Consider the following 15,962-nt stretch of genomic DNA (forward strand, 5'->3'; position numbering starts at 1 on the left):
GGAAGAACAGCTCCGACATTCCTGCCTGCTGCCAGCGGCGTTTCCAGAGCAATGGGGCTGGAGAGGTTGAGGCTGTTGAGCTCCCAGATGAATAGGAGCAATGGACACATTACTGCAGCATTGTAATGCCCTTCAGCAAAGGGTTTAGAGCTCAGCCATATCACAGCAGACCTCCCTGGTTAAAATCCCTTCCCCAGTCCTAAAGCAGAGGGGAAAAGTCTGCAGTCCTATAACACAACTATCAATTAACAACTTCCCTATCTACAAGGCTGTTTTAGACCCAGGCTTTACATTCTGCGAGCAGAGGACAAGATTTTGCCAAGGGGGAAAGATTTTCTTGAAGCAGAAGGACCAAAGAGTGCTATCGCTCACCGAGCTCGGCCAGGAAGGGATGGAGCAGCAGGTTATCTCACCGAAGCCTCCTACAGCCGCATCCACAGGCATTCACAGGTAAGGGCATTCACCTCACTCTAGTTTAATGTGCTTAGCTCTGTACGCTTCTAGAGTCCCACACTGGAACTAGGGGTTGTCTCAGGTCAATTTGAAGGCAATAAATGCCTAAATGAAGGCAAAACCTGCGGAGGGATCAGGGAGCATGGCACCTGGGGACGGGGCAGGCAACGTGCCAGTCGCCAGCATGGCAGACATGGGGAAGCTCATCCCCTGTACAGCCAGGGGACAGGCAGCAGCAGGGGGATGAGCAGAGGTCACCTCTGCAGCAGCTGGAGGAACAATCTTCGTCAGCCACCTCTCCGGTCCCTCCTCCTGCCCAAGCACCAGCCGCCCAGCTCCCGTTTCCCTGCACACCAGAGCTCTGCGTGCATGTCGTGCTGTGCTGCCTTGTACTGAAAGCACAAGGCAGGTTACAGTCTGGGGTGGGTAAAAGCTGTCTATTTGGCTTTGCTTGGAGAGCTTGGGTGATGCCTGCACCGCACACTGGATCATGATGCAGAGCACCTCAGGCCCTGAAAGCAACACTGCTGTGCTGCAGCGAGCACGGCTTTGCGCTGCAGAGGTCTGTTGAGGCTCCTGCCACACAGAACCTCCCCTCGATGCTATGGGGCAATAATATTTTGGATGTTGGTGAGGCTTGGAGAATTCATTCTTATATGCAATCAAAAAATTTCTAGACAGTGTCAGACTTATCGCATCAGGAAATGAGACGTGAAGGCCCCTAAGAGTTTGCTAGAAAAACTACTTGTCCATGGAAGAAGTTTCTTCCTAGCCTTCCTACTGAGAGATTGATTTATGGCCAGAAGCATAAGCATTTTATAACCCTCATTAAAAATAAAGTACGCTGCATGCATCATGTTTTTAAGTGTTGGCCTCAGCAGTATCTTGTGGACGAGAGTTCTTCTGGTTCATTTTCCTTTGTATGAAGTACCCGTCTTTACCAGTTCCGAACAAGTCTCCCTCTCACCAGCTATGTCCTCATTCTCATGGTGAGAGCGGACGCTGGAAGAGGTGAGGGACCAGAGCAGAAGCTACACAAACTGCACAACTTATGACTGAAGTGAATGGGGTTCACAGCTGATTGCTCAAAGATGGATTTCTGTTTCAACAGCTGGTGAACGATAAGAGTGGTGGCCTGAAGGAGAGCTCATGTTTTGCTTGCATTAATTGGATGTTATTTGGACTTCTGAAGCAATCCCTTCCTCACCTTCCCAGCCACTTACAGAAGAAGGGACCTCTAAACTCTTCATCAGGATGAACAAGACCGAGGCAGCTTTTGAGAGCCCAGAGCTTTGGAGCCCAGGTCCCACACAGAGCACCTCCTTGACCAGTGTGGCACCACCATTTGCATTCAGCCAGCAGGCCACAGACAAAGCGCTGAATGCAATCCTTATTGTGGTCCTCTTCGTCATCATGGTATCCCTGGGGTGTACGATGGAGATAGCCAAGATCACAACCCACCTCAGGAAACCCAAAGGCGTGGCAATTGCTGTAATGGCTCAGTATGGCGTCATGCCCTTGACAGCATTCGTATTGGGCAAGCTCTTCCAGCTGGGTGCTACAGAATCCCTGGCCATCCTTATCTGTGGCTGCTGCCCAGGGGGAAACCTCTCCAACATCTTTAGCCTGGCACTAAGAGGGGACATGAACCTCAGGTAAGGCAAGCTGAGTACGTGTGCATTGCCCAGGCCAAACCAGTCGTATGACTGTTCAGAAGCTAGCTTAATCAACATTATCAATCCCTAAGAAGCTGGACAAAGACTGAAATACTAAGTCTAGAATATTTTTAAAGCACCCGTATTGCTCAATGAGCCAATTTGTCCCTGTTTTACAACACAGGATTTTGTACCTTTCTGTGAAGCACACGGCATGCTGCCCTTGATGAGATGGGTGCAAGAACACATTTTTGCCTCCACATAGAAGTACACATGTCGTATATCTACTACATCTATCCATATAGCAGCATATAGTTGTGTAAACTGAGCACACTGTCTGAAGAGGCTGCATCAGTGAGAAACATTGAACTAGCAGAACCCCACAATCCAACAAACCCTAGCAATAAAACAAGATCCAGGGGGAAAATGTGACGTATTACTTTTTCTGTCACTTGTGAATTTCTGAAGTGTGAGCTGTACCCATAATGAGGGTCCTTTCTGAGCTGGTATAGAACTTGAATCATCTTTCCCCCTCTCTGTTCCTATCACATCCTTATACAACCTGATAGTGACAGGAAAACCTCAGTGACAGGCTGGGAAAGAGCGAGGTAAAGTCTTATATGAAAACCATGTGTCCAGGTTAGTAAGAAAAATGAGCATATTCCATAAAGAAGTACCATTCTTCTACTGAAGAGTCCTTTCTTCATCCCAGCATTGTAATGACCACATGCTCAACAGTCCTGGCGATCGGACTAATGCCTCTGCTTCTGTACCTTTACTCGGGAGGACTATACGAGGGTGATTTGGAGGGCAAGGTGCCTTACAAAGGAATAATCACCTCCCTGGTCCTAATGCTAATCCCCTGTGCCATCGGCATCATCTTGAATGAGAAGAAACCACAGTATGCTGGCTTTATCATCAAGGTAAGAAGTATCCTGTGCTAGTTGCCTTTCAACCAAGGGCCTTAAGAAAGTTTTCAAAGATAGAGGCACAGAAATATTAACTTTTTAAGGCATGCCACAAATCAGTGAAAGGGCTGGGGACAGAACTCAAGACATCCACTTCACCACTTTAATCATCAAAATATTTGCCCAAAGTCCTCCACCTTTTCCAGACAAACAACAGTTTGTAGGCAGCTTCCTACCTTGCTCTCCTTTGTTGGCTTCAGTTGTAACTTCATTTTCTTTTGCTACAAGCAGCACTAATGAGCCTCATAGGCACTGCCCCGACTACTGCCGTAACCAAAGCAGACCCCAGACTTAAAAAAAAAACAAAACCAAAACCACCACACACACAAAAAAACCAAACCACCCCACTCTTCTCAGAGGTCTAGCACAGGGCAAAAGTCGCATCACAAAGTTGCTGTTTACATCAATGAGATACCTATCCAGTAGACACTACTAGATCACTAAGCGCCCACTTATGCCTGGAATCATCTCCCTGCCTCCTTTGTACATCAGGCATTTAAACAGCAAAAGGGAACTCCGGATGACCAACTACACCACTGTCTAACTCAAGAGCTCCACTTGCAGTACCCAGAGAGCTGCTAACAACTTTGTAAGCCTGTTTTTCATCGTTTCTTTCGCTAAGGTCTCATCTCAGAGAAACTGGGACCAAGCATGGCAAGAAATGCATGCCAAGGCTTAATAACAGGTCTGATAAAATGACATTAGGAATCACTAACCTCTAAGAAGCATGGGAACCCAGGAGTCAGGCTAGAGCAGATGCAGGAGGACCAGAGCTCTTCCAAGGCTCCTTTACCCAGCACAGGGCAGTGATGACTGGCCTGTTTCAAAAGAAGCTTTAAAAGCCTGGCGTGAGAAGGTGACCTGCACTGGTCCAGTTGACCCTTGGCTCACGTTCCTTTCTGCTAACACCACCTTTCCATTTATCTTCTCTACAAAAGAGGAAGCAGGTAGAGTTGCTTTTAAAAAAACACCTGGGGAACTCCACCCAAATTGGACTCCAAAGTGGAGAGACAAGCAGGAGAGCTGTGTATTCTGCCTCCCAAAATTCCCCAGGTCCTTCATCTGCTGAATCACCAGACACCTGTGAGGTGATCTGGAAATGCAGCCACCACCTTCCACACCCACTGTATGCAGGCTCTACCTGTGAGTAAAGGGGTTTCCTCCCCACCTGCCGTGGGTGGAAGGGATGTCACCCTAGATCCCCAAAGGGACTTCAACAGAGACACACATTGCAACGTCTGAGAAACAAGTGGCTGTTGGAGCAAGCACCAGTCATTTTGCCTATAGACCAGAAATATACATTTTTATTTAACGTCTACTTGTAACACTTATGTCCATGAAAGGCGCTTACGCGCTCTCACTATATGCTTATGTATGTGATGGACAGGGAACTAGGCGGCCGCTTCCACCAGTTTTTGCTGGGAATTTTTATCTTGTCCATGTCTTGACCACTTTTATTTTAGGCAGGGATGGTTGTGCTTCTACTGTCATCTGCTGCAATAATCGTTCTGTCTGTGGCCAATGTGGGAAGCAGTATCATGGTCATCTTCTCACCATCCCTCCTGGGATCTTCTGCCTTGATGCCTTTTATTGGATTCCTGCTGGGCTATTTTCTCTCAGCAATCTTCAAGCTTAATGACCGGTATGTTCCACCCCCCCGTAGCCAGAAGGAACAGAGAGGTACAACAGCTCTGGTCTGGGGAGCAATGAATGGGTGAAAACACAGGTTTCAATGTGGATGTACTTTTGTAAAATAAACACTGACTGCAGTCTCCCAAAATGGGCCCTAGGAGTACAAGAAGACACGCTGCAGGCTGGTCCCAAGTCAATGCTCCCACACCTTGAGTAGGGAGAGGAATGAGTTCAACCTCCGCTCAGCTCAGCGGAGAGGGGAGGAGCAGCTGGAGCAGTTTTTGACACAGGTACCTGACCACCATGGAAGGGGTGGAAGTCCATTATGCAGGTTCACTGAACAAGCAGATGGATGGTTTTAAGGTCACTAGTAACCTGCTAAGCACACATTACCAGCCTCTGCTTTCAGTAACAGAGCTGGGGGAAGAAGAGAATGAATAGCACCAAAGAACAACAAAGAATTAGGGAATACCAACAGAGACCAAACCCCAAGTGACACAACTGTTCCTCAGCTGATAATTACCCCAAACCAGTCAGTGCATTCAGCTGCAGCCCCAGGAATTTGGGATGGAAACCTTGCATATAAAACCCACTCCTTCCCTTTCTCATCCTACCTAATCCAGGTAGGAAGCCCACTAGTCCTCACTATTTTTTACCTTCACACCTTGGACTCCTCTTTTCACATCAGAAGCAGATTCCTTCCCTGCAGGAAGCTGCAGCACCGAGTGGGACACAAGGTCTCCAAATACCATTAAGCACAAAGTCCACATTTATAACACAATCTACCTGCACATTGCAAAGGGAGCGTGAGGCAAAACCTTCCAGGGATCCCAGTATTGCTCCTGATAAAGAGCTTTTAGCACAGGCAAACACATGAAGCATTGCAACAGCGAGGTGGGCAGGGCTCTTTTTAAGTTGTTTGAAAGTGGATTAAATCTGTGAGCCATTTAACTTTTCCTCTCTCAGATGCAGGCGGACAGTGTGCATGGAAACTGGCTGCCAGAACGTGCAGCTTTGCTCGACTATCCTCAAGGTCACCTTTGCCCCAGAAATCATCGGGCCCCTGTACTTCTTCCCACTGCTCTACTTGCTCTTCCAGCTTGGAGAGGGACTTCTGCTGGTCCTGGTCTTTAGGATCCATGACAGAATAAAGAAACCAAATGGCAAGTACAGCTTTGCTCCTGTATTTCTTAACACTTTCCAATCCAAACCACATAAGCTTACATAAAATTATCAATGGATTGCTGCTTTCTAGAGGCATAATCAGGTTGCCCTTTAACTCAGTTACCATACCCAATGCATTAGATACAAATCACAGTCAAAAATTCATAGGTAACTGAAGACATTAGAAATTATGACTTCTTGTATCAGCAGAACATTTCATATAGCTATATACTATCTATATTATCAGTGCTCAGAGGTTTTCAGAGTCCTGGGCTTAAACGAGGATGGGCATCCTGCAAAAGCTATGACTTGCACTGAGCACATGCAAAGAACAGTCACACACCCCTCAAAAAAACTACACAAGAACATCAGATATTCTTTAATGCAACAAATTCCAGCTTCATTGTAAACTGCCAAGAGATTCACTGAAGGCTGTCATTTTTGGAGGGGGGCAGGGAAAGGACAGAACAGTCAAGTACTGCAGCTGAAGGAAGGAAACGCGAGTCTCTTGCTAGTAAAGTACATGCATAGATTCAAGCTTAATTAAAAAATATATACACTATTGGTATAGATGTGAGGTACTCTTCTCCAGCTTCAACAGGTCCATAATGCCAAGGTCCAGCTGAGTGCCTGCGAAGACGGCTGGAAAATGCACTGCTGAATGAGATTCTCCACCAGTCATCCCTCTGATGCTTCCAGACCAGCTTTCTCCAGTCCCTTGGGACAGAGATGCAGCTGAGCAGCTGCTACAGGAGCACTTTACCATACCTTATAGCTATAGCTGAAGGATGGCTGTTAATGGGGGAAAAAAACCCACTCAATTTGTATCCCCAGGTGTGCCTTCAGCACAAAGCAGTTGATATTGGATACAGCCATACAGGTGCTTGCAAGACTACTGTATAACAAGGGTGGCTTTCCAGGCTCCGATTCATAAATGACAGGAAACGAAATGGCTTAAATATTTTGGCAGGACTTCCAAGTTCCTTCGTTTTGCTTTAAATCACCCACCACCACCAATTGTAGCTGTGTCACAATCTGTCCGTAACCTGGGTTCAGAACTGTCTATTCTTACTACATTTTTTTCAGATGCAGCAAAGATGATCTGTGCAGGGGTGGACACAGTTACTGCTCAAGAAATGAAACCAGTGTCAAGACCCTGCAGAAACAGTGGGAAACCAGGAAAACAGTGCAGACGGATTCCGCGGCAGCCACTATCACAACCTCCCCAAGCTCCACCTTCTGCAGCTGGCTTACAGGTCGCCAGCAGTTCTGCGCAAGACCTCTGTCTACGTTCTCATTTTACGCCAGACAAAGGGATCGCCACGGAGCTATCTGCACCCTCACTGTTACTTCCCCAAAGACCCTGCTCCACAGACTAAGGTGCTCTCTGCCTGCCCGTGGGGGACACGTCCAGTGACTTCCAAGTCATTGTGACAACCCTTTGGGACAGTTTAGGGCCACGCTCCCAAGCGACTGCCCCCAGTTTTGCCCATATGAAAATCACTGTCCACATTAGTTCCCTTTTTTAATTTCACTTACCTGTAACTGTCCTGCTCGCACGTGGTGGAAGCAGCTCCCAAAGACGTCACTGAAGATTAATGTAATTTCTCTAACAAAGACCCAAAACAAGGTGTGAAAGTTTCTCAGTGCAGGAGCCACCAAGACCCAGTATGCAGCTGAGCAGCCCGTGGACTGCTGGTCACTCCCATTTTTCCAAAACCCAAGCACTGTGCAGTGTACCACTGCTCTCCACGGAGACAGGCCACGAAAACTGAACACAGCTATGCAAACTGCCTTAGTAGGTCAAGTTTGGGTCCAGCAAGCTGTACCTCCGAAAATACGAGCCTTGAATGTGCCTTGCTTTGTAGGAGTCAGTGAACTAAACACACCACCTCTAGAGGACACCATCTAGCTATTGTCACGCTACAACTATGAAGGAAGATTTGCATTAACACCTCCAATGTGCTAAGTATGCATTGTAACCTGAGGTAATCCATCTTAACTAAGAATAAACAGGCTCATACCAAGAACCTGTGCTTCATAAATGCAGAATCATTTGCAGCCAGAAGTCAACGTAACCCTCCATAATGCAAAGCCTGGGAGTTTGTTTTAAACTGAAAGTTCATCATCACGGCAGCCAGCTCCCTAAGTGAAATGCAGAAATCTATTCATGCTGCTTGCAAGGCAAGTGGTGTGGTTTAGAAAGAGAATTCGGAACAGCTATTTATGGAGCAGGCAGTACTTCGTATGTAGCCTGAGGGAGGGAAGTGTCTGAAATCCCACCCCTTTCCGATCATCAGGTGCCTTCAGCCACCTGGGTTCTTGTTGGAGCCAAGTCCCACTTGAACACAGATGCCCATGATCATTCAAGCAAGCAGGAAGGATCAACTGACCTAACACAGCTAACCTTACACCCAGTGTCAGTGCTGCCTTTACCCCTAGAGGTTAAAGCCATCTTCTTCCCCACCTCTTAAGATGATCCAGCATCTGAACTACTAACCTCTGAGACTGAAGCCTCCCTCTCCCCAAAGCTGACTAGTAATAATCCCACTAAGTGCGTATCAGTCTGACCACCTCTCAATGCCTGCTCCCAGGAGCACCCTGGCAGTTTGGTGCAGTGTTACCTTAACGGACAGATTCACAAGGCACAAACCCAAAGTTGGTTAGCTTGGAACATGCTTACTGAGAACTCTGCAACCGTACACAGAAAAGGCAGCAGGGACTGCAGAGACACCAAACGACTGACACCCCCCAGGCCAGACCTCGCTCTGAACAGAACCACCTTGCATTTCCTAGGACCTAATCCAAAGCCCATCCTGGGCTCCAGAGATCTTTTTAAAGGTTTCAGTGGATTATTAGGGTAGCTTTGTAAAGCACTTTATAAGAAAACACGTTATTTTTAAAATTAAATTCTAAAGCTCTCTCTTGTAACATGGGTGAGGGCTTGAGAAACAAAGCGATTGCAGAGGGTTGCTGCCCCTGCAAGGCACAAACACTGCAACGCAGAACTGCGGGGTGCCACTGCTGCAGTACTCCCACCCACCAACTTAAAAATCCCTCCTCTTCCTCCAGAATGAGGACTAATGCCTATAAAAATGCTTTATCCACACCTCAATGTTCTCCGATACGCATGTGCATAAACACACTAATGAAGTATGCTGACTACATCCATCTTTTATATTCCATGCTTATTGTCTGAACAGTGATTAAAACCCAAATGACTTGTCCATTCCACTTTCTGCTATGAACTATGACAGCACAATTCTCCTTATTATCAAGGGTCTTATTTCAGAACATAAAGATATCTAAGGACATAGCGTGATGTATTTAAAAGGAAGTTCTCCCGCACGCCCAAAACACTCAAGGATAGCTTTGTTGTAGACCCATCTTTAAGAACCATTTTAACATTGTCCAACAACATGAGGCGCGGTCACACACACTTTATTAACAGTAACACACTAGAAGTAAAGACATGTTTCTTTATATTTTATTTCAGCTATTTAATTCTTAAGTATCAAGAATTAGGGTGCTTTATAGAATATTATTACCACAGGGCAGTGAAATGGGCATGTTCTTAGTATAGTGCAAGTCATATTAAATGAAAAGCTTTTAAAATAGTTTTATTACCAGTACTGACGAGCACTTAATCTGCTGACCTATAACTGAAACAATGGTTCAAAAGCACAAAAAAATACCCTCTGAAATAAAGCTTTATGTACAGCACATGTAGAGCTCTTAGATGCCTAAAGCTATTAGTTTAATTTGAGATATTAAACTAATGTCCCGAGTTGCTATTCACAGTTGAATATACTAGGAATTAAGTGTTCAGATGACTTTTTTTGGAGTACAAAAAAATTTGTCTGCTTTAGTTATAAAGAGCTCTGCCAATATACACAAACTATACACTTCAGACATTCACAAAAAAATGTGAGCAAGAAAAGGGTTATCAAAAAACATTTCATACAATTAGTCAATAACCCTTCCCACCATGGTCCACATCTACAAAGCTCCCCCATCCCTCCCTCCCCCCCTCCCCATCCAAACCCTTCCCCACAGAAAGTCACATACTTACCACAAGTTTTAGCAAGTATGGTTTAAAAAAGGGCCCCCAGGGCAAGTTACTTATAGTTCAGTTGCCACTGTCAGCAGATCTGGACCTCGATCTAGACCTCTGCCGATCCACAGATGATGGGGATTTAGATCTACTGGAAGAACCACGTTTCTGGCTCTTCTCTGGCATTGGAGATCTACTAACTGATCGAGACTTGCTACGGCTCCTACTCCTTGACCTGCTGTAAGACTTGCGGCTGCGGGAACGGGAACGGCTACGAGATCTGGATGAGCTTCTGCTACGAGATCGTGACCTGCTTCTGGACCTACTGAGGAAACAAAGAGCATCAGTGTCAGCAATGGAATATCACGACCACGACAATAATCAGGCAATTCGCTGGTCTCCAGTTCGGTTGCCTGGTCACTGACTTCAAAGCTTTCTCAATGAATATTTAAGCATTATTTACGAGAATAGAAATCCATACCTGTGCCTTTTGCTGCCTTCAATTAGTTTGATTTTCCTTCCATTAATTTCTTTACCAGAAAGCTTTTCAATAGCATTCTTTAAATCACTGTAAGAGGCGAATTCAACCACCCTACAGAAAAAAAAAATAAAACAAAAAACAAAACACAGAGCTCACTATTACAGGTTATAATTTTGATGACAGAGTAAAACATACCCTGGGGGAAAAAAACACCGACTCAAAAAAACCTCACACTGCTCGGTGTAGTCATCCCTTGTCATAACCCAAGCATGAACTGAAGAATTCCCCTCCCCAAATACCAGAGAATGCATTTTCAAAGGGTAGCTAAATTAAACCATGAACAGCTGCTGAGCACTCAAAGTAGCCAGCTTCCCTCCCCAAATATTATACATACAAAGATTACTCTACAGCTTTCAAAAGATGACTTTAGAGGCTTACCCTTCATTTAACTTAGGTCTGTGTGCATCTGCAAAGGTTACTTCCCCAGCTTGTCTCATGAAGTCTTTGAGATCCTAACACAAGACCAGTTATGTTATGCAAAGAAGTGAAATTAATACTTATCTATATAAAAATAGTTAAACACAAACAAAAGAAACTTATGACTACTGAAAGAGAAGATGTTAGATAAGTTACAAACATGGCAATTGCCATACTTGTATTCTATCAAAATTGAATTATCTATATCAGGGCACGAAATAAATGAAAAAAGCATATTGCTTTAAGCAAAATGCTAATAAAGTGTCTTAATGTTAAGGAAAATACTAGTCTACAAAGATTATATAGATTAAATAAGAAAGAGAGAGAGAGACAGAGAGAGAGAGAAATAAAAAGTACATTTGTATATATATTCTGGACTGAGTGTGAAATACTACCCATATATTTTTGTACTATTTCAGTCTCCATTTACATTACGAGTCTTATATGCATACAGAATTACATTTACATAACACCAATTATTTTGTGCCCCATATGTCATTAAAAATATAGTTTACTTTACCTTTATTAACATTTCCCTAGGCTAGCCAAGCAGCAAACTGCATTAAGCGACCGGAGATACCGTCATGATATATGCCCGACTGGCTCTTCGCCACCCACTTGACGAACACTACCCAGTCGATGGAAGCCATTAATCGCACTGCCCTCCCTATTAGGAGACTATTGATGGATCCAGACATTCTCTATGCTTGATGTTACCAAGGACCACTTTACTGCGATCAGGATTCCAACGACCACCTAATTTCGTATCTTTCAACTCTTTTCGACCAGGACCTCTTTATTCGGAAGCGTTACAGGAAGAACAGCTCTCAACTTAGGAATCAGATCTCGTTAACGCTCTGGGATCGCTGCAATGTGGCACTTTAAGGAGTGCATCGATTACGTCTAGACCGGCAAACACAGATCTAGAGGTGGCCAAGTGACATTGTAGGAGCTGACTGGAAAGTCAACCAGGCCCAACCAAGAGTGACCAAGACAGAACGATTAGGATAACCCACAGGCACTCCTCGTCATAAGGCCAACGACACAGATAGGCTGGCAAATAAAGGGTTTAATATGTGGTTAAAATGGATTTAAAAAACAAGAAAAAAATAAATATATATCCTCAAATATATACATTTATTATTATTATAAATTAAAATTAACTAGTTTTCATTCAAAATTATTTAAATTACATTATTTAAAATTACATTAATTACATAAACATTTTTAATAAATTAGATTTAATTTTAATTATTTTACAAAATAATTACATTACATACCCATTAAACGAAGTCAAAATAGTTAATCGTGTTTCAACAAACCTGCCAGCTGACTCGGGAAGACAAATTTTCTACTATGAGGCGATTTTCTGTTCTTACAGGTGGGGCATTTCTGTTTGGAAAGAAACAATTGAGACTTTTATTAGTGATTAAAATATAACCGCATGTTAATACTAACAAAGGCTGTACCAATAACCGGTATCAGCACATCACCATTACTACTACAACTTAACTATGTAATGCCCTGAGTAATCTGGGACAAGCATTAAGTACTTTGGGGAGGGAGCATCAAGACGACAAGCATATCTGAGAAGTTTTGTAATCCTTCCTATCCTACTGCCACATCAAATGATTGACTAAAAAGGCAAATAATACCTTTTAATATCTCATTCTAGCTCAAGTTCTCAGATCAGATGAGCCCACAGTATTCTCTTTTAAACTATGCCAGGTCAAAGCTATACATACCTCCTGTCACTACGTGGACGGCGGCTACTAAAACGGTCAGAGTACCTCCCTCTGCCTCTACCCCTAGAGCGTGCTCTTGCATGCTCAATTGTAACCCTGGGAAAAAAAAGAAATGGAAAACCATACATTTTTACATTTTTCTTCTTACATATTCCTTCACAGTTATAGTTACTGGGGAAAAAAACCCCACAAAATAGTTTGAACAGTACTGATAACACAATGCAAGTTAAAATTGATTCATTTCTTATTTTAGATATTCAAGTTTATATATTCATGAAATAGGGTACCGCACCTCTCACTGCAAAGCTCTTTTCCATCCAATTCATAGACAGCATCATCTGCATCCCTCGGATCCTCAAATTCCTGCAAAACCACCACAGCAAAACCATAACAGTAAAAAATTCACACCCCTAAGAAATTAACAAATACTCATTTGCCACACAGCATACTTAGCTGAGCACGGTAATGGCACTATCTTTAAAAGTAGCTTCGTGCACACCAAACGCGCATGAGACCCGAGCGACCACGACCGGAGAGGGACCGCAGAGCCCTGCAGAGGGGCGCACTCACCACAAACCCAAACCCCCTCTTCAGATCGATGTCCCGGATGCGGCCGTATCCCTTGAAGAACCTCTCCACATCCTTCTCCCTGGCGGCCGGGTTCAGCCTCCCGATGAAGACGCGGCAGCCGCTCATGGCTGTGGGCGCGGAGCTCGCTGAGGGAGACACGGCGCCCAGCCCGTCAGCGCCGCCGGCCGGCCCGCCGCCCCGGCCCGGCCCCGCCCGGTGACTCAGCACACCCCCGCCCCGCGCAGCCGCCCTCCCTGCCGCAGTCCGCAGCAGGCCCGCGGCCCGGCCTCGCCCCCGCTCCGGCCCAATAGGAAGGAGCCAGGTGGACTCCGCCTTAACCTGCGCCAATAGGAACCCGACATTCCTCCTGCAGCCGCGCCCACAACATGCCGACGCCCGGCGCGGCCACGCCCCGCTCTGCCAGCGCATGCGCGCCGTCCCCGTCGAGCGAGGGAAGAAAAGCCAACGCCGTCGCTCCGCCACAAAATGGCGGCCTGGGCCGCGCCCAACAGCGACGCCGACGGCACCCGCTCCGCAGAGGGCACCAGAGCAAAACAGAGCGGCGAAAAACACCGGCCGCCGGTCGGAGGCTGGCCGGCTGCGCAGCCGGGAGCTCCCTGCGCCACCGACCCTGCTCCCCGACGCCGCCCGCCCGCCCGCGGCGCTGCGCCCCGCAAGGAGGCCCCTACGCTCCGCCGGGCTGGGCCCCCGGGCCTGTCACGAACCTGGGCTGCAGGTCTCGGTGAGGGCCGAGCCGGGCGGGCGCACGGGGCAGTCAGCGCTCGGCTGGCGGGCAGGTCCCTCCTCCCTCCGCGACGGCCGGCTCCGGACTGCCGCGCCGCCCCGCCGCTGCGCTGCGAAATGGAGGCGGCCCCGCGCGTCACCGCCGCCCCGCGTGACGCTGGCGCGGCGCGGCGATTGGCGGAGGCGGCGGCCCCGCCCCTTCCCCGGAGAATGTAGGTCAGGGCGGGGAGGGGTGCGCCCCGGCGCGGGGATCACCGGCCCGGCCCGGCCCTGGCGCGCCGCATCGAGGCTGGCACCGCTCGTGGGCCCAGCAGCCCGGGGCCCAGCAGCCCGCCGCCCAGCAGCCCGCCTGCGGAGGAGTGCGGGAGCAGACGCCCCCTAGCCCCTTGCTACCTGTCCCCCTGTAACCGGGCCTGCCCGAGGCCCTTCTCAGTGCGCGGAGGGAGGATGGCCGCTGGTGTACTTGCCTTTGCTCGTCGGCGCAGCCGTCCTGGGTTAGGTAACCGGTGGCAGTGTGCTGGAGCTGCCTGCGTGGGAAGAAAACGGGCAGTGGCGTTAATGCTGGTCCGGAGCGTGGAAAGCACAGTGTGTTACTGCATCTGGAAGCCATGTTGAGAAGGCAGTAAAAGCACAAACAAACCTGGATTTTCACGGTGTTGCGTAGCATAGGGCTGTCATTAAAGCTGAGGTGATGGGTTAAACGCGACATAACAGACTTAAAAACTGTGCTGCGCTTGAGTGCCAGGCAGGCACAGGGGTGGGCAAGGTCTTGCAGGAACAGCTGTTTCTCTCTTGGCCATGACAAGCAAAGAACAAGAGGAGAAAAACAGGTAAGGAGCACCTGATCTATCTGCACCCTCATTCGGAATCAAGTGTGTAATGACAAGGTAGAGAGCTGAGCTTTGTTTGTGTTTTACATAACTCTGCAGAATTTGTCACAGCTTGGCTTCAAGATGATTGCAGTAAAGGCAACAAATTATCCCAAGGGGCATTCAAGATGCCGAAGACATCTGGATCTTGAAGATACGCCCACTAGTGTTCTAATACAGATGGAGGTTGCAGCTCTGCGACTGTCATTGCCGGATTTGTGCACTGCTGGATCAGTTGGCTTTACACAGAGAGTTAGACGGCAATTATAGCTACATCGGGTTGACCTGAGGACAGTATGATGCTTTTGATAGCATTTCCCTGACTTGTCACCTGGAGTCCCATGCTGCCTCAAGTCCTACCCCCTACCCATTCCCCTTGTGGACTGTGAAATGCCATCTTTGTTACAGCTGGCGTCTGTTGTTAATCAGCTCTACAGGGATGAACTTCTCTTTTTAATGCTTAGTCACTGACGTTGAGTAAATTTCCCTGGAAGAATACCACACGTGATGCCACTGACGTCATAGGTCTATATGACTGCATTCTGCAACAGTATGCAGAGTCCCCAAACTGGGAAAGTTATTTCTGCTATGTGCAGGCAATGATGAGAGGCTACAGTGTAGCTAAAGGTTTAGCAAGGGCAACTGGCAGCATTGCCTGCTTTTCTCTTGGATTACAGATGCGTATTTCCATTCTGCACAGCATCTGGGTCCGTGAGAAAAGCAAGGATGATGCACACATGGGAGAATCTGCAGTAGAGGGAGGACTTTGAGCAATGAAAGACAACACTTGTGATTATCCCTGTGGATCATAACCTTTACCTGCTGAGGAAGATACATTCAGATGTGCTGTCTAACATTTAACACTGCTAATTTCATAATGAGTTACAGTCCTCTAACAGGTGCCATGGGAACAGGCAGTCCTGTTCCTGTCAACACTGGGACTCTTCTGACTGTGGAGTGAGCTGGTTCACAAAGCTAAACCAGCAAAAACTAGCCCTGGAAAAGGCAGCAAGCAGATTTCTGCTGGTTTAACTCCCTGAAAACCAGCCTGCAGTGGGATAAAAACAAGGGTTAGCGCTGGACAGAGAGGAAGGGAAGGGGCAGGAGTACCCCACTGAGGAAGAGCTGTTCATTTTAGCAGTGTGAAACT

General features: G+C 47.0%; 2 protein-coding genes across 4 annotated transcripts; one reads left to right on the plus strand and one right to left on the minus strand.

The window, feature by feature from the left end:
- Window positions 1-1,707: 1,707 nt before the first annotated feature.
- SLC10A1 (solute carrier family 10 member 1) lies at window positions 1,708-6,025 on the plus strand. Its single transcript, XM_072864753.1, has 4 exons — window positions 1,708-2,108; window positions 2,821-3,031; window positions 4,540-4,718; window positions 5,675-6,025. The coding sequence occupies exons 1-4, from the start codon at window positions 1,708-1,710 to the stop codon at window positions 5,934-5,936; spliced, it is 1,053 nt and encodes a 350-aa protein (XP_072720854.1). The 3' UTR covers window positions 5,937-6,025.
- Window positions 6,026-9,296: 3,271 nt separating this feature from the next.
- Window positions 9,297-14,057, minus strand: SRSF5 (serine and arginine rich splicing factor 5). Of its 3 annotated transcripts, none has more exons than XM_072864755.1 (8): window positions 13,925-14,057; window positions 13,200-13,345; window positions 12,922-12,992; window positions 12,630-12,725; window positions 12,207-12,276; window positions 10,846-10,919; window positions 10,408-10,518; window positions 9,297-10,248 (listed from the first exon to the last, which is right to left on the minus strand). In XM_072864755.1, the coding sequence occupies exons 2-8, from the start codon at window positions 13,323-13,325 to the stop codon at window positions 10,002-10,004; spliced, it is 795 nt and encodes a 264-aa protein (XP_072720856.1). In that variant the 5' UTR covers window positions 13,326-13,345; window positions 13,925-14,057; the 3' UTR covers window positions 9,297-10,001. The 3 variants fall into 3 exon arrangements, with proteins under 3 accessions (XP_072720856.1, XP_072720855.1, XP_072720857.1); XM_072864754.1 differs by having other exon boundaries at window positions 9,300-10,251; XM_072864756.1 differs by lacking the exons at window positions 9,297-10,248; window positions 10,408-10,518 and having other exon boundaries at window positions 10,901-11,937.
- Window positions 14,058-15,962: the final 1,905 nt, after the last annotated feature.

The sequence above is a fragment of the Ciconia boyciana genome, chromosome 6 (genome assembly GCF_034638445.1).
Source record: "Ciconia boyciana chromosome 6, ASM3463844v1, whole genome shotgun sequence".
NCBI lineage: Eukaryota > Metazoa > Chordata > Aves > Ciconiiformes > Ciconiidae > Ciconia > Ciconia boyciana.